General features: G+C 53.2%; 1 protein-coding gene across 5 annotated transcripts in view; it reads right to left on the reverse strand.

Annotated features, from left to right (window-relative positions):
* The window catches only part of Dab2ip (DAB2 interacting protein), a 149,887-nt gene that overhangs the window by 99,630 nt on the left and 24,632 nt on the right, over positions 1 to 25,625 (reverse strand). For 2 of the 5 annotated variants that reach the window (XM_055599887.1, XM_055599888.1), the window contains exon 1: positions 10,890 to 11,138. The exons of 1 other annotated variant lie outside the window; for it this stretch is intronic. In XM_055599887.1, coding sequence (XP_055455862.1) covers positions 10,890 to 11,013 — 124 coding nt within the window. In that variant the 5' untranslated portion in view covers positions 11,014 to 11,138. Of the gene's footprint in view, positions 1 to 10,889; positions 11,139 to 25,625 lie in introns of those variants that run through there. 2 more of the 5 variants (XM_055599886.1, XM_055599885.1) reach the window with 1 other exon arrangement.

Raw genomic sequence — 25,625 nt, forward strand, 5'->3', positions numbered from 1 at the left:
CAACTGACTCATAGATTGTATATCAGAACCTATAAGGGACAGGAGGTTAGACTGAGAAAGTCGCAGAGCAGAGCAGCTTTTGTTCAAGAATAGATCATCCCACAATCTGTTCCTGGTACTTGGATGGAAGCGGAATCAATGGGAATGTTAAGCTCAAGCCGCCTGCTAGGATAGGCCATGAGTCTTTCCTCTATTTCAGACCTAGGCGTCTTGTGCTCCCATGAAGCTCCACAGGAATAATTTGTCAGCCTGCAAGTATGGCGAGCGTTTAGTTCCTCCATGATGATCAACACTCATGCACACACATACATGCACCTTTTAAAACATTAACAGGTAGGCTGGAGAGGCACAACACCCTGAGGTTCTGGACCCCACAGGAGGGGAAAAAAAAAAAAAAAATATATATATATATATATATATATATACACACACACATACATAGTGGCTTGAATCTGTAATCACAGCATTCTTACAGCAAGATGAAAAATGGGAGAGAAGAATCAATCACCAGGAAGTTCAAAGTCCAGTTAGGCCAGAGTGTACAGCAAGCAGAAGCAAGAGAGACCCTGTCTCAACAAGGGGGGAAAACCGACTCCTGAAAACGGTCCTCAGACCTCCACACGTGTACTGTGTCGCGCATGTGCCTGCACTCATGACTCTCTCTCTCACACACGAACAGCAATACATGTTTATAATTAACATGTACAAGATTAATAACGAAAACGCATTGCTGACAGGTATTGATTTTTAGTCTAAAGAAACGAACAACCAACACCACGCTGCAGAACCCAGTACTGTTCAGGTGACATTTTGCCCAAAGTGACCTACAGATTCAACGCAATCCCAGTCAAGGAAGCTTTTTAAAAAGACTCCAATGAACAGAATTTTAAATTCAGATGGCAAAGCAGAGGAACCAGAATAGCCGATCAAGCTTGAAGACATGGGAAAGGGCGAAAGGACTTCCGCTGCTAATGGGTTTCAAGACATACTTTAGAGTCTGGAAATATCTAATGTAGACACAACTGTGGAATTAGCATAAGGATAAAATGTATAGATCAACGGATCAGGATGGAGTCCAGAAATAGACCACGTACGTATGGTCAACTGACTTCTGAAGAAAGTGCCAAGGGAAAGGCAAGTTTTCTCAACAAGCACTGCTTAAAACAACTGGCTGTCTGAAAGCAATAAAAACACACCTCCAGGAAATGGCAAGAGACAGTAGCTGCATGTTGCCAGCTCCGACATCAACGAAAGGAAACTGGGTCTGATCATGACCTCGCAGCTAGGGGCACTGAGGCAGGATGTAAACCTACAGGATCCCAGAATTGGAGGGGAAATGATGGGGGGGGCTGGAATCCCAGTCCCTTCCGACTCAGTGTCCCTGGCTGGGACCCTCTCCACACTCCTAGAACATTCAAGTTCTAGCTGAAAGGGATGAGCCTGGTCATGTTTGGATGCCCATTTTGAGTTCATGACACTGATCAGGTTTGGGGAAGGGAAGGAACCGTGGGGTCCCTCACAGACTCATGCTCTGAACGCTGGGTCCCTGGTTCGTGGCACTATTTTGAAGGCTGTGAATAAAGACTTCAGGAGGTGGGGGAAGCAGGGCTACTAGGAGTGGGTCTTTGAAGGGTATTCCCGATTCTGGTTCAAGCCTGTTTTCTCCATTTCCCAGGCTTCTAGGATGTAAACAGCTTCCACAGGTTCCTACTACCACCAGCCAAATTACCACATCTTCCCAGGTGTGTGGGGGTGGGGAGGGGGTTGAAAGCACTCTGAAACCATGAGCCCAAATAAAGCCTTTCCTCCTTTATGCTGTTTCTCTCAGGTATTTTGGTCAGAAGAACATCAAAGTAATTAAGTTGGGACCATTAACTGATATTTCAGTGTCTCTCAAATATACGAAACTGGAATCCAAGCTGTCTCCAAGTTCAGAATGAGTGGTACTGCCCACTGCTGTGGGAAGTCTGCCAGGAGGAGACACGGGGACATACAGAGGGCTCTCTGTTCAGGGCACAAACCACAACTTAACACAGCATCATGCTCCTGCGGCAGGGGTGGGCCCAGGAGGAGGAGCCGTATGTGCAGCTAGTTCTTAGAAGCTCTGGAGACAACATCTCAGTCGGTCCCAGGACCCTGTATAGGCGAGGGAGGGTCTCATTTCATGTCTGTGACCTCCAGCAGGCCTCACTAGAAACCCTATGTATGTCAGCCTCTATAGACTACCACAGACGCTTCCTCATGACCCCTCCACTCAAGACAGTAAGCAATTGCTTTCACACCACACACTTCCTGTGCCTCATCCTGAAGCTCTCTGGCTTCCAGAAAGCTCTGGATGTCCCGGCGGCTCTCCACAGATTAATTAACTACCTAAAGATTTCTCACTTCAGGAGTCCTCCTTCCTCCCCTCTCAAGACCTCTGGCCATGTCAGTCCGAAGGTTACCCTGGCCATTTTCTTTCTACAGGTTTTTCCTGTGTCTCTTCTCGGCAGCCTCGGGGCCCATTCCAGGCTGCCAGAGAAAGAGAACTGCCATCTCTTCTGCATTATTGGAATTTGGGGAACAGGGGGGTTCTCTGGTGCCTTGTTTGCTCCTCTCCGCTGTAGGAAGCTTTTCTATATCCATTTTTTTAACCAGTTTTATATATTTTTGAAGCATTTATAGCAGAGGCATTAAGTGCACACACACTGAAGGGTGCACATACCTCTGGGGGGAGGGGCAGCTGGAGAGAGTGGGCAGATGTAGCGGTATCTGAGGGATCCAGTAGCAAACTTTCCCCATAAAGTGCTAGCAAATAACTCAGGCTTGCAAGAAATCAGAGGTAGGCAGGTTTTTGAGAATTCAAGGTCAGCCATTTATTTAGATGGTGTCTCAAAAAGAGAAGGAGGGAAGGAAGGAAGGGAGGGAGAAAGGGAGGGAGGGAGGGAGGGAAGGGAGGAAGGAAGGAAGGAAGGAAGGAAGGAAGGAAGGAAGGAAGGAAGGAAGGAAGGAAAGGAAAAAGAAAGAACTGTGGTCCATTACTGGTATCCTGTCTCCTGAGGACTGTCAGATGTATAATGGAATTTCTGGTTTCTTTAAAAACTCAGTCATGTTATGTAAATATGTTTTTGTCTTAATCCCAAGTGTGGGATTTTAGTTTGGGCTTTAGTTTGTCACAGCGGATAACTGCCTCCTGCAGGATGTGGTCTTTGCCAGCTGGTAATGGCCTGCCCTGTGCAGCATGGAGAGGTGGAGCCCAAAAAGAGAAGGTGTGGCAGCTTGAAGAGGCCAGAGATGGCAGCTTGGAGGAGACAGACAGGGAGAAACATTTTAATGCAGCGGCTTGGAGGAGACTGCTTGCTGCGTTCGCTGTTGACGGAGATTGGTATAGCCCCCAAAGAAGCCATCAGCCCCAAACAGCCGGGAGAAGTAAAAGGATCTGTGCCCTCTCTCCCCAGTAACCTTCCCTTGCTTACCTAGGGTCAAAGGGTTAGTGGAAGGGAGGTAGAGGCGTAAACACCGCAAATAAAACAAAGTTTGGAAACGAGTGCAACACTGATACACACAAGCCTGCCCAGAATGTTCCCAAGAGGGGTCATCCCTCCCCGTTAGCCAAAGAGCACTCCAGGCTGATGAGAAGGTCCTGCCCTCTTTAAAAGTCAGGGTCAGAGGATCTGAGAGACTGCTGGCGAAGAGATGGAGTACTGGGGCTCCCTACATGCATCAAACCTACAACTGTAGGCTAAACCTGCTACTCTCAGCTACAGCTCTGCTCTGGGTGGGTCCTGGATTCCAGATGGAATGGACAGCACAGGTGATTTGTGGAAACCCAAAGTTCACCCAGACCCCATTCCCACCAAGTTTCTCCCATGGTGCCCAGCTCTGCATGTCACCATCCCCCAACTACTGGACACCCCCCCCAGCCTCTAGTACCTTTCTGCTAAGCTGCCAGCACCCTTCTTTATCCCCTCCGCCGCCCAGCACCGTCAATACCCAGCATTGCCCTTTCTACTCCTTACTGCACCCTGCCCTCACCATGAGTGAGCCCTGGCTTTTCCCAAGTGCGCACAACCTTCTGCAACTCCAGTTCCAGTTTCAGGGGATCTGACCCCCTCTTCTGGCCTCCTCAGGCACCAGGCATGCATGCGGGGCACAAACACAAATGCAGGCAAAACACCCATACACGTGAAATAACTATATATCTTTTTTAGATAAAGAGTAGATGTCCTGGTAGCCTTTTTCCAGTGGCACTGCTGTGCACAGATCCACATGCCCAGGCCCAGCACCACTCCTCAACGGATATGCAGCCTTTTTCCTCTTCCTCCACTCGGCCTTCACAGCAAACAGCACCCTAGAAGACTCCAGGAGTGAGTGACCTGCCAGCCTCCAAGCCCTTGTCACCTCTGGCTGCTCCTCCTCTATACTGTCCTTACATCTGGGGTTGCCCCGCTCCACAGACTGTTCCAATCCTTTTCCCCCTGAGCCAGTCCAGGCCCCTGGTGGAGCCTTGCATGCTGGACACCTACCTGCGATCACCAACACCCATTTTCTCACCCTTTCCCCTGCCCCTTGCAAGTCTGGCAGTGGCTCTCGAGTCACTTTTCTACATCACAGCCCCGGGAAGTATGGGGAGGTTTCCCATGAATTTGGCCAGTCTGAGCCTTCGCTTTTTCATCTGCAGAATCTGTGAGCCCAGGACTGAACACCATGATACACGTCAAATACCCAGAAGGACACACGCTCAAGAAATAAAGGTTGTCACCATTCCCAAATCCTCCCTTTGGCTCCCTGAGCTGCTGGGAGACTCACTTTTCAAGACCCTGCCAACCTTTCTGGCTATCCCATCTGCTGACCTGGTTACGTGGGCCTTCCCTCGGCTCAACTCCTTCATTTCTGGGACAGGGGCTACCACGTCATGAGAGCAGCCCCTGTCCACAGCAGCTACACAGCAGGTGGCTAGCTGAATGCTGGTTACACACGTAGCAGTCACTGGTGGGAGGGGACACCAAAGAATTATCAGGGTGATTCCAGACAGCACACTGTACTTCCACAGCAACATGACAGACTTGTGGTTTAGACAGACGGGTACTAATGCAAACACACACTCAAGTTTGTGACATGTCCTACACGCCGTCATAACTACTTTAAGCCTGTTCTGGAGCCCAAAGATGTCCAGTGATTTGTCTGAGATCTCACAGCACTTATCATCCACCCAGGAACTGCATCTTGCTTACACTCCTGATTTAAGCCCAGTGTCCCCAAAACAGAGGTATAAATAAATAGAAAATCACTTATGTCTAAAACTAACCCAGATTGCCAATTTATTGGTTTTTATTCTCTAAACCACCATTCCCTATGCCAAGCAAGACTCTAAGGAGTCCTACAGACCTGCCAGATTCCCGGGGTCTCAGCTGGCCTCCCCTCGCCCCCTGCCGCCTCCTCAGCACAGGGGGGGAGGGGCCCAGACCTCTCAATCCCATCTGCCTGCCTGTACTACGCTTTTTCATTTCACAGTCGTGTCAAGCATCACCTCCAAGGGCCACAGAAAAAGAAATCACACAGCTCGGGTGCTGACAGCACTCTCCTGCCTGTCAGAAGAGGGAAATGAAAGCTAACAAGACCTCCAAAGGCAAAATCCCCAAACCTCCATTTGGTACCCAGCAGCTGTCAAAGAGAACACAGGGCCCAAAAGAAAGGGGGGAACCCACCCCAGATGAAAAAAACACAGCTGCCGCAGGTGTGAGCTGCACAGACAAAGCAGCCCGAGGGTGTCACAGGTGCCCTCAGCACCCCTGCAATGTGCAGGGTCTGTCTAGACGGAGGAATCAGGTCTGCCCGTTCCGCGCTCTGCGCCTCCTTCCCCCGTTATTATTATTTAGAGGGCTGTTGAGATTCTCTTGCTTCCTTATTTATGCAATCAGAGGAAATCACAGCGCAGACCTACTTCCAAACTCAAGGCCACGTGGGCCAATTTCAGATGGATAATTAAATATTGAACAAACGCCGAAATGCCTCCACTGGATGAGAATAGCTAAAAATAACGAGCCTCTACTCCTAGAGCCGGTACCTGACACACGAGAAAGGGCGTCATGGCCGCTCCTTCTCAGCCCCCCCCCCCCCACCATGTCTGCCAGGCACAACCTTCCCAGGAATGGCAAAGCGAAGCAGGGCGGGGGCTGACTCCCTAAATACCTCCTGAACAGAAAACAAAACTTCAGCTCCCAGCAAGCTCTGAATGTTCCTGACCAGGAAATACTCTCCCTTTCCTGACATTTAAGCAAGTGGCCCCAAAGGAAGTCACTGCAGAAGTGGCAGGCTCTGCTTTTCTTTTTAAAAAAAAAAATCAGTCAAAAGGCTTCAGGTCATTTCTGAAGCAAAACACGCATGTGGTCCAGGATGTGAACGTGTCGTCTACATGGAGACACACAGGGGTTCCATACCCTTTTCCTCCCACTAGATCCAACCAGGAACCCAGCTGCCTCTGTTTACTCAAATGAGCTAATCTAGGAAAAGCAACAGACAACACTGACATGTCAATAAGATGCAAAGAGATGTAGAACCCAGTTCTAAACTGAAGCTATCACCAGCATTGGCAGCTAACCTTGGGCGAGCGGCCTTGGCTCCAGGAGCCTCAGTTTCCCTATTGGGAACGTAACTGCAAGAGATAGTGTTCAGCGCTCTACCCTCTCCTGCAGCCACTGGACAGCGCAGGCTCCTGGTGAGCACTTGTGTGCTGTGGGCCAAGGTGGGTGCGGAACTCACTAAAGCAGTGATAAACTAGGTGCCCGGGAACCATGCTCTACCCTGACCCATTGAGATCCAGGACACACTGGTCCAGCCAGTTCTCAGGTCGCACCACCAAGGAGAGGCTCCAGGTAAGCTCTCCAGCTCTATGTCCCCAGTTCTAGTTTCACATTTTATTTCATATTTAGTATCTGGGGATGGAAATGACAATAGCCCCTACCTTACAGAAGGGTTGGGAAGCTAGAGGTGGGAAGGCCCTCAGCATGGCACCCACACTCAGCGGGTAAAAGAGGCTACCTAATTATTAAAAGTGATAAAGACAGCCAGGAGAGCAGAGGCCACAAGGCTGACAGTCCAGCAGATTAACTGGTGCCTCTCGTGTCCCTCAGGAACCTAAAGAACTCTGTCTAGGGAGTGGGCCTCAGGCTGAGAATAGCTGTGGGGCTAGGAGCCAGATGTACCACGCGGCCCCCAAATACTCAAAAATGCCTGCCAGGGACTGCTGACATGCTCCTGTCTCTGTCTTGGGGGATACCTCTGAAATCCAATTTGTCTTTTTTCCCTCTCTTTCTCTCTTTGCTCCTGCTGAGACACACAGACCCTATGGTGGAGTCTGGCCCCAACTTCTCTTCACCCTTCCGTATCTTAGGCTCTGGTGTGCTCGCTCCCTTTCTGGGGTATAATATGAGTGGAAAGTGTTCCATTTCTGCGTGCCTGTTCTGTTCCAGCAGTGGATCAGAGCTCACCTTAGCATGTAACATCCATCGCAGTGCTGTGGTTGCATATGGTACCATTTTCACTTCGAAGATGAATAAACTACAGGCCACAGACTTGAGAGCCTTGCCTAAGGCCACACAGTGGAGCCCAGCTCTTCCCAACCCCATATTCTGGTCTCTGCCTTACTATCCCAAGGCCAGGCAGAGCTGGGGGTCAGGCCTTGCCTTTAACAAGGCCTCTTCCCTTTTCCTATCACATTTACACTGCTAGAAAGTAGTCCGCGGGCCACCTTCTCCCACAGTCCTCCAGCCCCAGTCCTCCTTGTGGCGAGGGACCGGCCCTTCTCTAACCACTGCTCCCACGACAAGCTGATGGGACAGACCACAGACACAGCCATGCTGCCATCTGGAGTGCTAAGAGTACCCATCTGGACTCCAAGGGCGGATGACCCAGATGCAGTGCTCTGAACTGGTAGTGGGGGAAGCCACACCCCAGGGGTCAGCCCCAGCCCTTCTGAGTATGCCTTCGTTCTTCAGAGTGTCCTGGGGAGTTCCTGGGAGACCACTCCCAATGCCAGCAGTCCCTGCAGGGAAAGGGACCCAAGTAGGGCACAAGCACCAAGCGAAATGAAAGATGGGTGTGGGGGCTGGAGAAAGACCTGGTCGAGTCAGAAGAAAAAAAAACAGTATTGAGCAAATCTCTGTCACTGGGAAAGACCCAGAATGGGACTGGATAGCTGGCAAGACTTGTATGCAGAAGACCCTAGACCTCCTTGGGCATTACTGTGGGCACCCAGAGTGTCCAAGCTCATGAGGCAATGAAACAGGGTCAGCTCCTCATGACAAAAGGGGAGACCACGAGCCTGGAATGGACCCAATGTTGACAGCCAGTCTGTCCAAAGCAGAGCTAGGAACAGAGCTCTCTCACCCACTAACGGGGCCTCGTGTTCCAGGGACCCAGCCAGTAGGGCAAACTCCCGGTGCATCTGGGAACAAGCAACACTCATCCCCAAATGCCCTGTGACTAGGCGTGAAGGTCCTGAATGGCAGGCCAGGGCTTATCCAAGATGGAGGGGTGCTCTATTTCTCTAAGGAAGCTGCTCTTACTCCTGATACTAGTAAATGAGAAATGAGGCCCCTGACTGGTGACGAGACTTCCCCCAAATCCACAAGCCAGGCCCAGCCTTTGAGTGGCCCAGGGCCACACATGAGCCCCTCCGTAGAAAGTGGTAGTCTAGCTAGCACGCCTGCCTGGCCATCTGCGGGTCTCCATTACCAGCTATGGCTCCTCCAGGCCCTTTCCTATATTCTGAATACATAGCCTATGTTCCTTTTCCCTCCCTGCTAGTAGCCGAGGCTAGAAATGAGGTGGGGCTCCTGTGGATCCAGGGGCTGCCACCACCCCTTTCGGTAATGCTTCCATTAGCAGACCAAGCTCTAACCATGCTAAAACTGACACTGAGGTCAGAAGGGATGGTTCAAGACCTTAGGGTGGCTTCCCGGTCGGTCGGAGGCACACCCTGGTCCAACCTGCCCACAGGAAGAGGTGTGGCCAGAGCAGCAGGTTCCAGGCTGTGGATTAGTGGAAGACTGGCAAGGAGCCCCTGGCCACCCTGCATCCTGACCTGAAACTCTGCCCATAGCCATAACAGGTCACTACTGAAGGCCCCTTATCAGGCCCAAACTGCTGTCCCCTGCTCCCCGTACAGGATAAACTCACTCCACACCAAGGGCTTTTTCCTTTTCCTTCTCTGTGCATATGCACAGTGTCCCTTCCTGCCTGGACAGCAATTCACACCAAACTATGGTCTAAGTGTCAGGTACAGGCTTACAGCTTCCCAGGCAGGAGGACCCTGTTGGCACTGTCACCATGTCTATCACTGAGACTCAGAAGAGACAACTGGCAGAAAGATAGTTTTCTCCAAGAAGAACCTGGGCCTAGGGCTAACTCAGTCACTCCCAGCAAAGGAAATACCTCCCAGCTTAGCAGACATGGTCAACACCTCTATGAAGCCTTCCTGAATTTCCTCAGCCATAATTCCCATCAGGACTGGCCTCCTCCTCACTCTCAGCAAGCTGTGAGTTCCCTCCATGCTAGCACACAAAGCTGGGTGTAGCTGAGAGACAAGCTCAGACAACCAATTTGATCCACTGAACATTGATTTGTCCCTGGCCTCATTAGCTGAACAGGAGGCAGAGCTCCCATCTTCAAAGAGCCTGGGTACAGATGAGGGCATGGTCAGATGAGGCACTCGAGGAGCAGGGCAGGGTGAGGACAGGAGAGGCCCTGGGGAAGCCAAAACATGACTGGACATTCATCCCAATGCCATTCTCACAAGACTCGGTCACAATGCCACCTAATACAGCTGAGAAAAACAAAGACTCAGGAAATGCGGTGATCTGCCCATTCACAAAGCTTGAACCCAGGTCTCTGGTTCCCTGAGCCAGCCCCAGAGTAGGGGCTGGAACTAGCCAGAGGCCACTTCAGCAAAGGCAAAGGCTGGGAGTACCTCAAGCTTTGGGAAATCCACCTGAGAGCAGAGAGAGACAGCTTACACTTGAATTCTGTGAACAGGGAACCCAGCACTTCCTAAATAAAGCCTGCACACTGCAGAAGCAAACTAATGCATATTGCTTGCCTGCTTCCCTGACCCTTGCCCCAACAAAAACTAGGTGCAACGCACAAACCGAACTCTCCAAACCTTCCAGATTCTGCCTATGGTGAGGTTGGGCCAGGGCCAGGCTTCCCATGTCCCAGATAACCTCATGATGTAAACTAACCCAGCTTCTGTATCATGGATACCTTCAGCGGGCCTAAGCGTCGTCGGAGGCACTATGGCCTTCCCAGAACCCAGGGCAGGACCTCTCTCTCTGTATGGAAGCCCCTTGACCCTTCCTTCTCAAGGCAGCCTGGAAAGTTACGGCGCCATCTCCAGCTGGAGACCTTATTACCAGAAAGAGGAAAGGTTTGCATGCCTTCCTCCTCATTTTGAAAGAAGGACCACTCAAAAAGATTCCAGGTCCCTACAAACATGCCCCCCCCCCCCCCAGGAAGTCCACTCGGCTCTCTACCCAAAAGGTGAGGGAGCAATACAAGACTGGAAGCAGGCTAAGCTTGAGTACCAGACGGTGAAGGCAAGCCAAGATCCACTTCGATTACTTCATGGCCTGGACACTGGGTAAACTGACGCACAGTGGAACAAGACGCGGACTGAGCGGTGTGGGCAACTAGAAATCTGAACCCCTTCTTACTCCCGGTATATGGGGGACATTAGGGACCCAGCTTCCCCCAAGAGAGAGGACCAACAGAAGCTGGAGCAATGGGGATAAGACAGTCACGGTAGCTCCAGATGAGGGGCCCTCACCCACAGACACAGGCGCCCCAAAGCAACCACTGGTGATGCGGTGATACGGAGGAACTAAGGGTCTGGGGGTCAGGGTGGCGCCTACCCCTGGCGGGCCGGGTCCGGCTGCGGGAGCGGCTCCTCTGTCGCTGCAGCCGGGGCCGCCTCAGCAGCCGGTAGTAGTAGGACGGCCTCCCGGTGCTCTTCCTGGCGTTGCCGCCCGCGGACATGCTGCCGCCCGCCGGGCACCGGGCCAGGCCTGGGCGCTCACGCGGGCCCCATCGGCCGCTCCGGACCGCCCGGCGGGCGCCCCGCACTCTCCCGCGCTCTGGTGTAGCAGCCGCCGAGGCCAAGGCTGCTCTACAAAGTAGCTCCAACTCCTCCTCCGCCTCCCCGGCCCCGCCCCGCCCCGAGCAGCCGGCCCCTCGGCGGGGGCCCGGGACCGGGAGGCCGGGCTGGCACCCGCCAGGAAAGTCAGTGCGGGGAAAATCCTGGCCTGGAGTCGTCGGGGCAACGCGGCCCGGGAGTGTCCCCGTCCCGCCGGAGGGACCGCAGGTGTATCATATCCCCGGACGCCCATTCCACAGACTCCACATCCAACCTGGGGTGTCCGGGGCACCCCGTCCCGCCACAGGTGCAGTGGGGCATACACATCTACATATACGCCGAGGGAGGCGGCCCTGGCGACTGGACTGAAACATGGGCAGACCTGAGTGGCCCGCACAACCCTCTGCAGGCACCCCTCGGTCAGGTCGAAGTCCTCCCTGTCTCTGTTGCCTAAGATACTTAGCTATTTTTTACATTTAGAAGGCAGTCCCGTCTGATAAAAATAATACTTCCATACTATTAGGGCTCTTGTGTGTATTTCAAGCACACATAGAGACTACAAGGCACACCTGTGAGGCCAGAGGGCTTTGCCAAGCCATTTTGCCCTATCCCCCAAATAAATCACCAGGGTTGCCTGAAATTTTCCTCCCCTCTGACAATTTTAGTAGCGCTAGCAAGTCTGAAAGACAGTCAGCTCCCTGCCCCACAAAGGAGGATTAGAAACTGGAGCTTGAAAAAGGAATGGTCAACTGCCCCTGCTACCATAAGCTAAAAGACTTTCTTCAAGTCACTCTGCAGCTCCAGAAACTTCCACGGTATCTGAAATCTGGCACAAATCAAACTCCCTTCAGCCTCACCCCTACCACGAAAGCTCTCATCTCGGTCCTCACTTTTTTTTTTTTTTTTTCCTGCCTGCCTCCTCCTAGGTCTACCTCCTCTACAGGAAGTCCCTGACACTCCTGGTCCTAGGTGCCCTCCCTTTCCCTGCCCCTTCATCTCCATAGCAACGTTAATCTTTTAAATTACTAAGACCACACCACCTGCCAGACTTTCAGCCCTGCAAGTTCAGAAGGGGAAACTGAGGACCTAAAAGATGTGCACACATCTGTTGACGTGTGTCGGTGTGTGTCTGTGTGTCAGAAAGTTCAAGGGTACCTAGTCTTGGCCAAGGGCTGTTTCATGAACTCTTAAGAACAGTGGGGGCCAGCTGGTCAAGGAGGAGCTTGAGGCAGTCTGGAGTGGGTAGGACAGCCTAGGCGGCGATCCAGGCCAGGTTTTTCTCCTCACAGGGGAAGCCCCTTCCTGGCTCCTCAGTCAAGGAGGGAGGGCCTCTGGGTCAGTGGAGGGGGGGGGGGCTGGATCACAGCTGGAAGCCAGGCGCCATTCTGGGACTTGGGGGCTGAGGGGGCAGGTCTGCAAAGCCAGCTGCCGAGGGTCCACTGCCTGCAGTCCTCAGGTCCGGCTTCCCAGAACACAGGCTAGCCCCACAGGAAGCTGGAATAGAGCTGTCGGCCAGCACACAGGGACCCAAATACCACCGCAATAATCTGCACCCAGATTCCAGGCCCAGTTGTGGGCAGACCAACCCTCCCCATACACACCCTTCCGAGCACCTCCCACAAAGGTGGGCCCTGCGCCATCCTGCTGCACCTTAGCATTTATTTCAAGGGGGTAATAATCTCCACTGCCAACCCCCCTAGTTAGAGAAGTTAAAGAACCTGCAAAGTCCAAGCGTCAAAGTTCAGAGAGCACCTGACCCACTTTGCCTCCCTTTGGGCCTGCTCTGCTCGGTTCCCTGTAGGCTCTACAATGTTCTCTGAAGGCTCTACAGAAGCTGCAGGTGAAGGCTGACACGCAGAGGTCAGGCAAGCCTAGCCCCCAAAAGGCAGCATTAGGGATGTGTGTTGTAGCCTTGGAGATGCAAGCTTCCATCTGTCCACAGTAGGACTCCAAAGGCCTAGCCTGATCTCTGCCTAGGTCTCTCAATTCCTCTGTGCCTTAGTTTCCCTGCCTACAAGGAGACTCTAAGAATCTCCATATGGCTCACACAGTCAGCTGGCGAACCACAAGCTTCTAAATTCCCGGCCTTGGGAAAGGAGTAGTCATTACCAACCGCCATGCCTAGCACCCCTACAGGCCCATGGTGGGTGCTGGGGACATCTGAGCTGGGTGCTGGGAGGCATAGTGGCCAGGAAGGAGCTCAGAGACTAGGTGGCTTCCTGCCACCCTCCCGGTCTCAGCTCTGGAACCAGCAGGCAGACAAAAGCTGCTTCCTGCACCGCAGCACAGCATCTGGAACCAATCCTTCTCCAATGCCTGCAGCCGCTACCTCCTCCAGCCAGCAGGACCCCTGTGGCCTCTTCCCCTCTGAAGGAGAACAGCCCCCCAGACAGAGACCAGACTGGGGGAAGGGCACCTGAAAAAGAACGATGCCTCCTCACTCTGACTGCTCCCTGAACTAACAGAGGACTCCCACCAAGCTGCAGGGCAGCCCGCAGTTAGGCTTCCAGCCCCCAGCCAGAAGCCAAAGTCTAGACCTGTACCACCACCCGGCCTACTTCCAGAGGGACACCCAAGTGAGGAGGTGACACACCTCTCCATCGACAGGGTGGCTGTGCAAGACTGCAGCCTCCAACTGATCCAGCAGGCATCCCATAGGGTACCTGATGCAGAAGATGTGGATGGAGTCTAGAAATGGGCCCTCTCAGTAAGTGCCAGACTGGAAACAAGACTCTGCAAATCAGATCTCACCTGACCCCCACCACCACTGTCATGTTCCCTCAAGAGATCCACCAGATGGCTCAGAGAATAGAGGCAACTGCTGCCAAGCTTGAAGACCTGAGCTAGATCTCTGGAACCCCCATGGTAGAACCAACTTCTGCAAGCTGTTCTCTGATGCAGTGGCAAGCATGGGTGCGCGCGCGCGCGCGCACACACACACACACAATAAATACAAAAGGAAGACGAAGAGGAAGGAGAGAAAGAGCCCTGAAGGCACTCCTAGAATACCAACTTCCTCACAAATTGGCCATCCCTCTGCTTCCCACCCCACCAACTCCCACCTGCCTCCAAAGGCTCTTTGCTACCTGACCCACGGATAGAATGGCGGCCACCAGGCTCTTGGGAAGACCTAATTAAAATAGACTCAAAGAATTCCCTCCTGGACGTAAAAACAAACAGCAAGTCGCACCCCACCCACAAGGAAGGAAGGAATGATGGCTTTGGAGCTGGGCTAAAAGGCCAAGCATACTATGTATCAGGCCAGCCCCAGGCAGTCCTGAGTCTTACCAGGACATTAAGATTGAAGGCCAGAGGGGCTGGGGAGTGTGTGACCAGAGTTACCTTCGAAAGCTTAACAACACCAATGGATTGCTGGGAGGAATCACTCGGGGCTTCAGTGGAACACATAGTGGAAGGACCTGGCTTCCCTCCAGGGATCATTTGGCAAGGAAGGAAACATTGCCACTGAGGAGGAGACGACCATCTGTAACTCCAGTTCCAGGTGACCTAATGCCTTAATTTGGCCTCCTTGGGCACCAGACATGCAAGTGGTGCACAGACATTTATGCAGGCACCATACCCACACCTGAAAGGGAGCTCAGAGACTTCAGGGTCACAGCCCCACAGGGCCTGTGGGGAAGACAGGGTTTGAATCTGATGCTAATTGGGGAACCCGGCCCACCTCAGCATGCCTCCGCAGCAGAACCTGCTCTCAGTATCCCACACATGTGCAACCATTTAATTTCCCAGTGACCCTAGCAGCCACGGAGCTCACTGTTTTTCCAGAATAATATTGGAGACAAGAGAGAATAAGTTCCCTAAGACCACAGGGCTTGCAATAGGATCTGAACCCAGGGAACTGGAATATTGTAAAGGTCTTAAGGCTGAGTAAGACTCAATGTGCATGAGGGCGGCCAACAACCCAGGGTTTTCCTTCAGAGCTAGCATTTTTTCCAAGGACAGAAGACGACTGGGCACAGAGGAAGTGAGTTTCTTACATCGCCCACCCGAGGCCCCATACAATAGTGTCTGGAGAGCTCAGACCTGTCAGGTTTCCTGTCTGGACCAGGGTAGGCAGCACCAACCAGGGGAAGTCCCTAGGCAGGCAGCCCTGCATACATCCCACACCAGGATCCACCTCTAAACTCTTCAGAGCCCTAGGCAGGGTCTGGAGTGGGTGCCTGAGCACTCGTAGTTAAGGTCACAACCTTCCCCTCAGGATGCTGTCTGTGTAACAGGCAGTGACGGCTTCCTGCATCCACTGTTTATTCAGGAATGAGGCTCGACCAGGAGCACGGGCTCTAGTGGAGACGTGACCAGCGTGGGGGCGGGGGGTGTCAGAGCCTGGTTCTATCCGCCCAGAGAAAGGAGTGGACCAATCACCGAAGGAGGTTCTGCTGGAGCACCCCAAGCATCCACTGTGTCCCAAGACTCCCCTCCCAAAAGCCACCCACAGATCTAGTGGCATCCTTTGTAGGAAATGGCTGAGGCAGATCAGGTACAGGAAGAACCGGAGACCAGTCAGGCACAGACTCTTGAACTCACACAGACAGCCGGCCCCGGGAATGTGAGTGCCTTTCAAACAAGTTGCTCATTGCTGACAGAGGTGGGGTCCTAGAAGAGGCCCTGGGTCTAACCAGAGCAAACTACCAGGGTGTGTGGCCTCTGTCACTATTCCTAAGCCTCATGGAAATGACATAGCTTGGCTGAGCCCATGCCCCTGAGGTTTTATGGGCATCTAAAAACATTCTCCAGGCTTTAAACCACTTCCGAAGCTCCTGCTCCCCATCCCTGCGTACTCCTGTCAACAGCCTATCCCAAGGTTCTGAACACAACTGGAGAGTGATGGGACCTGGAAGATGTGGCTCCCAAAGGAAGGCCCTGTCTAACCTACAGACACCCAAATCCAGCACCCAATTCCTAGTCACTTAGGGTTGTATCCGCCCTCAGTCCACCCACCCAGCAGTGGGCCTCCTTCTGAGTGAAGGAAATGACCTACACACACTGGATAGGGACCAGGCTGGAGCTTCCCCAGGAGACCAAAACCTCACCCCCACCCAGCTACCCAGTCTGCTTTTTCTTCTCTGGCAGAACCAGAATGCCTAGCAAGTGATGCCTCCCAAATGCCAAGCCCCCATTTCAGAAGTGGCCCAAAACTCAGGCTTCAGTCCTAGAGCCCAAGAAAGGTTGAGATCCACTCTCTACTAGCAGCTCTGGCCTTGTTCCCCAACCTTTGAAGCCTGTGCTTTTCCTGTCAGCCCAGATGGCCAGGCCTGAAGCTACCCTCTCTCAATGCTTCCCCTCCCTGCCTTGACCCAAAAAGAAAACTGCCAAGCTCCAGGTGGGCCCCCAACCCAGCCCACATGCTCTATTTTCTCAGCCCCACCAAGGGCTCAGGCTCCAGGCCTCCAGCTTCTTCCTTCCCTGTCCTGTCCAGTGATGGATCCAGACTAGTCTACGCCCACGAGGCCACTAGAGGAGGCGCCATATGGTCTCAGCGTGAGGTCAGAGCACCTCCTCCGTTTTCCTCCTTTCTCTGCCTGATCATCTGCAAACTCTAAGGGGACTGGCACCAGCCTGGGTTCCAAGGGGAGGGGCCTCTTTGCATCCCTGCAGATCCTAGGGAACCTAGGGAACGGGAGAGCCAAGGCAGCCCAGTAGTTGACTCCAAGGTAGCCCAGGTGAGAGCTGCAAGGGCATGGGCTTCAGAATAAGGAGTAAGCTCATCCATGCTGCCAGTCAGGGATCCACTCCTGGGCAGGAGTGCTAAGGGCAGTACCTCACCTTCCCAGACCTCCTAGGACAGTCACAGAGAAGAGTGGATCACGGCCCTCGGTACATATTCATCTGTGGAATGCTTGAGGGGACAGACAGCTCAGGGCTCAGCCCTAGAGCAGACTCATGTTAGGGAGAGGTGGAAAGTAAAGAGACCCATCTTCCCCATAGTCAGAGAGAACTGAGATGGGGAGAAATCCTGGAACTGTGAGAAGGAAGGGTCACAGACGCTAAGCTAGAAAGGCTACATAGGAGCTGGCAGGGGAGTCAGCAGGGTATATTCTGAGATGGGAAAACAGCATAAGGAAAGGGCCATGATGGGGATAGTGTGCAGAGCTGAGGCTGGAGCAAAGGATGACGTGGGGACTTGGGGGCAGGCCTAACTATATGAAGGAGAGATAGATAGGAGAGATAAGGAGAGGTATCCAAATAAGGGTAGGGCCAGGCCAGGTGGGGCCCAGGCATTACATACAGCCTTGAGGCTTAGTTCTGTCACTGCATAGCTGGGTTACTGTAAATAAATTACAGGCCCTCTCTGGCCTTCACTCTGCAACTATGAAAGGGCTGACTCGCATAAGGTAGGCCTACAAGGGTAGGGCTGCCCATTCAGGAACACATTCCAGGGTCCCAGCAACACTGAATCAAAGTCTTGAGTTAGATCTAAGAACTCCGTTTTTCTTTTCCTTTCTTTCCTTTTCTTTCTTTCCTTTTTTTTTTTTTTGGATCAAGTATAGGGCTGAACCTAGAGCTCACACATGAGCAAGAACTCCAGCCCACCATTTACTTTTTCACTCGCCCAAAATTCTAGGCCACCTGGCTACGCAGCACAAGCTGGCCTCAAATTTACCATTGTCTTGCCTCAACCTCCAGAGCAATTACAGTTGTAGACATACACACCCCAACCATCCCAGCCAGGCCTCTTTTCAATGACTGGCCAGCCCAACTCAGGCTGCCCCAGGCATGCGTTAGCTCCTCCAACTCATTCCCACCAGGATGAAGCATCTCCAGCTGCTGCTGTGCTCTGCCTCAGCTCTGCCTCAGCTCTGCCTCAGCTCTGCCTCAGCCAGCCGGCACACGTTCCCTGACTCCCTTAGCTCAGGTCCAGTTTCCCCAGTCACTTGGGATAACACTTCTGCTCTCTTTCATTGTCTTCGACTTTTTGGGCTTCCTGAAACCCTCTTCTCTGGGTATCTGGGTGTTTCCTAATTACTTCACTCCAGACTTTAATAAGGGCTGCGGTCTCATTAGTCCCTGCTCACCGCCAGGTCCCCATGCTGACTGTGCTCAGTGTCTGACGAATGCGGTAAGGGAAGCTGGGCTCAAAGCTGGCATTTTCAAAGGGCAGCTGTGGGCCCAGGAGCAAGTGGCTTCACCTCTCTTCTCAAGATTTGGGCTTTCTTCCAGGTGACATGTGGCTGGCCCGCTGGAGGACTTATGGTCCTATGGCAGCCTGGGGCTGATCAGGCCAGGGAACATTCCTGATGCTTTGCAAAACTGACTGGAAGTTAGCACTTTGAATGAATGAATGAATGAATGAATGAATGAATGAATGAATGCCTTTCCTTTGCCATTTGCCTTTGATCAGACCTCCAGGTCACAGCTCCTGCCTCCCTGTGGCCCAGCTACACTTTCTGGGCTTCTGAACAATGAGTGTCTGTGCTCAGTCCCACAAGGGAAGTAGGAGCCATTGAAGGTGCTGAAGCAGGGGCAAGCATCACAGGAGCCATGGTTGTTTCCTGGGATCCCCGAGCTCATGTAGGAAAGTTCAGCTTCTGTCTCCTTCACCCCTTAAGTCCCCTTGAGAGAGAGAACAATGAAAACCTGCCCCCACCCTGGGAACAGCATTTTGCCTGGAAATTCTACCAGGGGCAAGAGGAAGGGCTGGGGCCCTACGGTTTCAGTGCCTGCTCAAACAGGAAGAAGCTGAAAGTCTGGGGCCAAGGAAAACAAGTTCAAAGTCACCCTGGAAACCAGCAAGCCCATGGCCGACCCTCCAGCCAGGGCACAGGGCTGGGGACTACCCAGGGTCCTCCCTCTTTCCAGCAGCAGGCCATTACTACAGGCTCAACAAGGTCAGCCAGCAGTAGAGATAGCCGTTTGGGCTCCCAGCCCACCGTCAGATCCCTCTTGCCTATAACACGGAGGCAGGGGGCTGACCTCTCTAAAAGCCCAGAAGACACAGGCAAGAGCCCTGACAGGGTCTCAGCGCTGGTGAGCCCCTTCCCACCGTGCACCGGGGACATCCTGGTTGCAGACACCTCAGGATATTCCCTTGAACACCCTGACCCGCTCCTCGTCCCTCTAGTCTTTGCCCCGGGAAGGTAGAAGGTAATTCCGGAGCTTTCTGCTCCCTCTGACCTCACTTACTGTGTGCCCCTCTCTGAGCCCACTTACACAGGTCCCTCTACGTGGACCCATGCACACCTGTGAGCTCTTCCAAAGTCCAGCCAGGCCAGCAACTATTCAGAAGCCAGGAACATGGCCAGTGCACCCCCTTGCCAAGCGCACTACACTAAGACATAATCCTTGTCTTGTTCCCCAGTCCTGGGGCCTTAAGATGGTCTAGGGGTAAGTGTTAAAATGCAGGTGCCCAGGCCCACCTCAGAGTCTATTTTAGCCAGTCTGGAGAAGGATCCAGGAATCTGTTCCTTTGTTTGTTTTTTTGTCTCCTTTTTTATTCAAGATCTCATTCTGCAGAGCAAGAACTTCCTGAAGTTCCCAGAGCCCCTGCCTCGAGCACTGAGATTACAGACAAAAGCCCTCTTGCTGGCCTGGAACCTAAACTCTCCTGCAGTAAGGGATGGGCCCAAGAAAGATTCTGAAGGTGACACCTCTCAAGCTCTGCAAGACGCTCCCAACAGAAACGAATACACAGCCTTTTCTCCACCTATGTGCTCAGGCAGGCAAGGTCTCTAAACCTCACAGCATACAAGGGCCAAGAGAGGCCTAGAACAGTTGGCGGAGCCCAGCCCCCACGACGCCCCAGGCTCCTCAAAGGTGGTTTGGAGTGAGGAGCCCAGCAGGTCAGCTCAGGCTGGGAAGCACCCTGACTGGCTCCCTTTGTCCTGGTCTCTGTGTTGCCTGACTTGTCCAGGTTCTGGGCTGATTAGAATATCCCCTTACAGCTCCGATAGGCATGGTGTCCCCTTTCAAGACTAAGAGGGACACAGTCTCATCCGAGACAGCACTGCCAAGCTTGGCTATGTTACTCTGGTCACCCTCCTTCTGAGCCAAACACAGCTGGCACAAGAGAAGTCAGGCTTGCCAGGAGAAACCAAGGCTAGAGGAGATGCCGTGCACAGGCTCGCACAGCCCCCACTTAATGGACCCAATCCGTGCTCAGTCTCTGCCATGCAGTGTTCATTCAGTGAGCTCTTACACAGCCCTCAGGGTGGACGTGAAGATTCTCTCAGTCACACACAGGGCTGGTGAGTGACAGGAACTCGGTGTCTACAAGCCTGTCTCCTGCTAGAGCCCCGTGTTGCCCCAATAACTTCTGTCATTTGTCCCCAGGTTACTAAGCTGCTGACTGATGACCAAGGGCAAAGAGATGTCATCGCAAATCCATTATCTTTTAGCAATATGGCTGAGGGCATCCAGATCTAGCCAGTGGTCAATGGGTATCGCCTCAGCCTCCACTTCTTCTCCCAGCTCTCTATACCAACCCACCCCTGCCCTGCCCTGCCCAGCCCCCATCAGCCAGTCTCTCCTGAAGTCCCCCTGTGACTCAGGACACAAACAAGGCTCCTAGATTTTACTCTTGAATCTTCAGCGACTAGCTGTGTCTATCAGACTCTCTCCATCTTCACAGACATCACCCAGGGCCGTGGCATCACCCTGTCTAGCTCTGGAGATTCCCATAGCCTTCAGTCCTTCCCTCCGACCCCCACCCCACCCAGAGTCTATTCTGCATTCAGCAACCAGAGTGGGCAAGTGTAGAACCCTCTTGTCACCACCCCCCCCAGGCCTGCTGGGGCCCCTTCTCTGGCACCCTCTCTCAAGCTACCTGACTGACCCCTGCTCTCCCTTCCTTTCCACTCCTTCCTTTGTAAGCTCCCTACCCCGCCTCTTCTCCCTACTCCTTTTCTCAATGTACTGGGCAGTGAGACTTCTCACACATCTGTCTCTCCAGGCACACTGTGCTCTCCCTGAGGGTCAGGTCCCTGTCTGCCAGGCTCATCCCATTGCTCACAGTCACATGGCCAGTGTCAATTAGAAGGTAGGTGGGCCTACTGGGTGCATGTTGAGTACACCTGTATGTGGACTTTGGAGCCCCTCAGACCTCCGACCTGCAGCTCTGGTCATCATGAACCCCTGGGCTCTCAGCAAAGCCAGGCTCTGCACCACCACCGCCGCTCAGCAATTATTCGTCTCCTCCTCTCATTCCATGATTCATAACCCATCAAATACACGTCCCCATTATCTTTCACAAGAGGGCCGCCTTTCTGCCATTTAATAATGCATTTGGCTCACTGCTTCTCTCCCAGGAGAAAGCGAAGGCTTGGCTCCTTTTCCACACAGGCCAGGAGCCATGTGTCATTCAGGGGTTCATTTCAAACCTGACCCGAGAGCTCCCACATTTGAGCTCCCTAGGCAGGGGCCCACTGCTCTTGCCTCCCTCTTGCCTTCACCTGTCAGCTGAGAAGTCCTGGTGCCCGAGGGTCTTTCAAGGCTTCTCCTGAGGCAGCAGAGTCAGACTCCGGTTCTTCCTGCACCCAGCCCCGCACAGGCCGAGGGAGCGTGCTAGGTTCAGACTCGGCAGAGACGTAAGGCATTGCAGCCCGTGTCCAACTTGCATTGTCTGGTTTCATCTTCACAAAAACCTTTAGAAGCCAAAGGGCCTATTATAGCCATTCTACAGATAGGGAAATGAGGCCTCGGAGACAGACAGCTTCCCTGAGGCTGTACTGCAAGCAGATGGTGTTGGCTTCCTGGGGATGGGGGTGGAGGCTTGCTGAAAGAGGGAAGAGAGGGGCTGGAAGTGGCAGGGAGCACAGGGCCCCACACTGAGCTGTGCAGGCAGAGAGAGCCCAGAAAAATTCAGGGCTGGCAGCCTGAGGGCTGCAACCCCACTTCTTGTGTTGTGTGGACTAAGTCCCCTGACTCACTGACTGGACTCCCAACTCTGCTCCACAGACGGGTTGCCTCCCAGGACTATCACGTGACTGGAGGAGGCAACATGTGGGAAGCTGCCTTGTAAACTGTCCAGTCCTGGGTCAAGTCATTTTTGCATGTCAGAACGGTGAACTCAGGACATTATGCAAAGACCAACAGGGAAGCCCTGGCTGTTCCAGGTGACAGATGGCCTAAGCAGCAGATGAGGCCTCTCCTCACCTGACATCAATCCCTCCCTGCCCAGTACAGGTCCCTGCCCCCTCTGCTAGCCACTGGGTCTGGTCCCCTCCCCCTCCTGCTCTGCAAAGTTTCTGCTTCGACTTTATAGTTTCCGTGGCAACCACCTCTCGTTTTTTATTGTTTTCTTCTCCACTGTCACTTTGGCATCTTGGGCTCAAGGGAGGAGAAGAGTGAGTGGGACGGGAGATCTGGCCAAGAAAAAAAAAAAAAAAACACAGCAAGATGCAGGGTTGGGGATGACCCCTGACCTGAGGACCATCCTTGAGAGGATTCTCAAAGGAGCCTGTACTACACAGTTACCTGAGGCCCTGCAGGCACGCCAGGCCTTACAAACTGGATTGCCACTAGTGTGTCTTCACCCACGGAACACCTTGCCCTCTCTACTTCAGAAAACCTTTCCCTCACCAAGGCCAAACTCCAAAATCCCCTACTCGCAGAAGTCCTTACTGAGAGACACCCCGTCATTATTGTGCCATCATCCCGCTGTCCGAGCACTGCCTGCTTTGCACTGTCCTGACCGGTCTCTCAGCCTCCCTGCCACAGGCAAAGCTCACAGTTCCTCCCTTCACTCCTACATCTCTCAGGAGCCAGCACACAGTAGGTCCTCAGAAGGTGGTCCAAAGCCTAAGGATTCCCATCTGGGTTCAATCAACCCTAGCCTTCACACAATCATTCTAGAACTCAACATTCCTGGTGACAAAGACTGCACTCGGAACCCACTTCCTCACAGCTGAAGTGAGTTCACGGGGCTAAAGGGGTTGGCATATTCTCTAGCGCTGGGTAGAATATGGTATTATTTGTAGGCACTGAATCGGGGCCATCTACTGAACAGCCTGGAGGCCTCCTTGACCCACACTCTCACAGTGGCTCTCTTTCTCCACCTGCTGACCTCCTGAGGCATTGATGCCAGCCTGCAGACAGCCCCAGAGCTAGGCCCTGCCCGTCTCTAGCCCTGCGCACGAGCCGTCTCCTCCAGCCCCCTCCCACTTACAGGCATATGAATACACTTCTGCAGACCCACACATTCATACCTGGAGTCACGCACGTGCACCCTAGCATTCACACTCACATGTATACACATGTGTGGGCATCCGCATGCACACAGAGTGACCTACATGCTATGGCTTCACCCAAGCCTGCGACAGCACTGTGAGGCTTCCGTAAACAACAGCCGAGATAGCCCGGGCATAGTGTAAGCATGCTGACAGAAACAGAGCTCCCACCTGACCAGGGCATGGGGATGTCCTTGGTCTTCTTAGGCGGTCAGCCTCTGCTTCCTCTGAGGCTACAGCATCAGGGTCCTTCCTCCTGGCTCTCCCATGCCCCCTCCTTTCCCTGTGGGGCTGACCATGAGTCCCACCTTCACAGCCAGCACAGACCTGCACATCACGCTTTCCAAGTGGCTCACTTGCCCAGGCTTGCACTAGATCAGGTGTGGCTGGTGACAATGCCCAGGGGCTGCCCAGGGCTGTAGTGTCTCAGTTCGGGATTCCCATGCAGAAGGAACCCCCTCCAAAGACCTGCAGAGCCAGGCGTTAGCAGGCCCAGAGAGGAGGGATAAAACCCCAAACATGAGTCAAGTCAGGCCCAGCCTGGCCAGCCATGGCCTCTGCCTCACACTTCTGCCTGTCGGTCTGTCGTCTCAAAGCTCAGTGGTCCAGGATTCCCACAACTGCCATTGGGAAGCTGAGTCTTTTACCACCTACCCTGAGGTATACGGGGCAATTCCCAGGAACTGGTCCTTGAAAACCCAGGCAAGGTCTAACATGGTCAAAGAAGGGATACTATGAGTCCCCAAGAGGGCTCCAGTACAGTCCCTGTCCCTAGAGAGCTGACAGTTTAATGGCACATGCAGGCTCCCACAGGGGCAGGGAAACAGACAAAAGTAGCTAAAGGCGACTGGTTGGCAAGCAGGGGGTAATCCAGTAAGGCTTCCCAGAGGAGGTAGCACCTGGGCTACCTGGCTGGGGTTCCCACAGGCAGCGGGTAAGAAATATAAGGTGAGTACCCTGAGATTCCCCTCCCCCATTTTTACAAGCTAGCCTCAAATTCAGTATATAGCTGAGGATAACCTTGAACCTGAGTGTTGGGATTACAGCTCTAGGTCACTAAGCCTGATTTTTATGGACGGACCTCGGAGCCCCATGCACGCTAGGCAAGCACTGTATCAGCAGAGACATATCAGCAAGCCGGGCCGTGTTCAGCTGAAGCCTGCGGACAACTGCCCCCTTCCAGACTGCCCTGGGGGTCCTGGCTTTAAGGATGCTAGCCTGGCCTCATTCGTTGGGGCTTAAGGGTGATAGCCTGGCCTCATTTATTGGATCACCTAGGGCACAGGAGTGCTGACTCTTCAAGAATGAGGCACTTTCAGGCCAGGTCCTGAGGCTACTTCTGCCACAGGCAGTAGCCCAAGGGTAGAGCCCAACAAGTCTTGAACTCCTACAGGAAAGAGTGTCTTTGAATTACCTGTACAACCTATTCCAGGGTTTCAAACCACACTGCGATCAGCCAGGAAGTTCTTCCCCCTATCTAACCTACATCTCTCTTGCTGAAATGTACACCCACCTTGCTTTGGAATCAGGAATAACAAAGGCCAGAAGCTGAAATGCCTCCCTGGGTGGTTGGAGCGGGGAAGTAGGGGGGGAGGTCAATGGGCAGAGACACAACCCCTGGGCTGAGAAGAACGGACAAGGCCCTCTTTGTGCACATGATTAATTTATAGGCCTGGGGAGGGCCACAGAACGTCCTGTGACGGGCCTCAGAGGCTTCCCTGACCCAATTTAGAAGCCGTGTTTATTGTGTTGCTCGTGTCAAACCTTCCCGGCGAGGTCTCTATTCCCAACGTGCTCATGAATTTTCCGGGGGTTTAATCGTGTACAATCTGAGGACGATTTATTAAGAAGATTAAAGCCCCCAAATATGCTTCTGCATGGTCTATGAAACGTGGCAAATTGATCGTTCGCCACGGGCAGACTTCCCCCTGGCAGAAGGATCCCTCGGCAGAGTGAATGTGGGAACGCCACAACCGGGGAGGAGGGAGGGGTGTGGGGTGAGGCAGAGTCCAGGGCAACAGTGTGGGAAAGGTGCACTAAGTCTGCAGGCTGAGGATGGTTGAGTCCTCGCCTGGCATGCACGAGACCCATCCCCAGCAACAATTTAAACCAAGAGTCACCTCTCGAGGCCAGCCTGGGCTACATGAGACCCCAGTTAAAAAAAAACAAACAAAAGAACTCCAGAAGGCTAGAGTGTAAGCAGAGCCGAGATCCAACCCTGGATTCACCCAGCCCCTCCCCCCCCTGTGATGCTCGATAGGCCAATCACAGCAGGACAAGGATCTAATCCCTCCTACCAACGTGGACTTCTTTCCCCACCCTGACCCCAGGGC

Source organism: Psammomys obesus, unplaced genomic scaffold, assembly GCF_907164565.1.
Source record: "Psammomys obesus unplaced genomic scaffold, mPsaObe1.curated_primary_1811, whole genome shotgun sequence".
Classification (NCBI taxonomy): domain Eukaryota; kingdom Metazoa; phylum Chordata; class Mammalia; order Rodentia; family Muridae; genus Psammomys; species Psammomys obesus.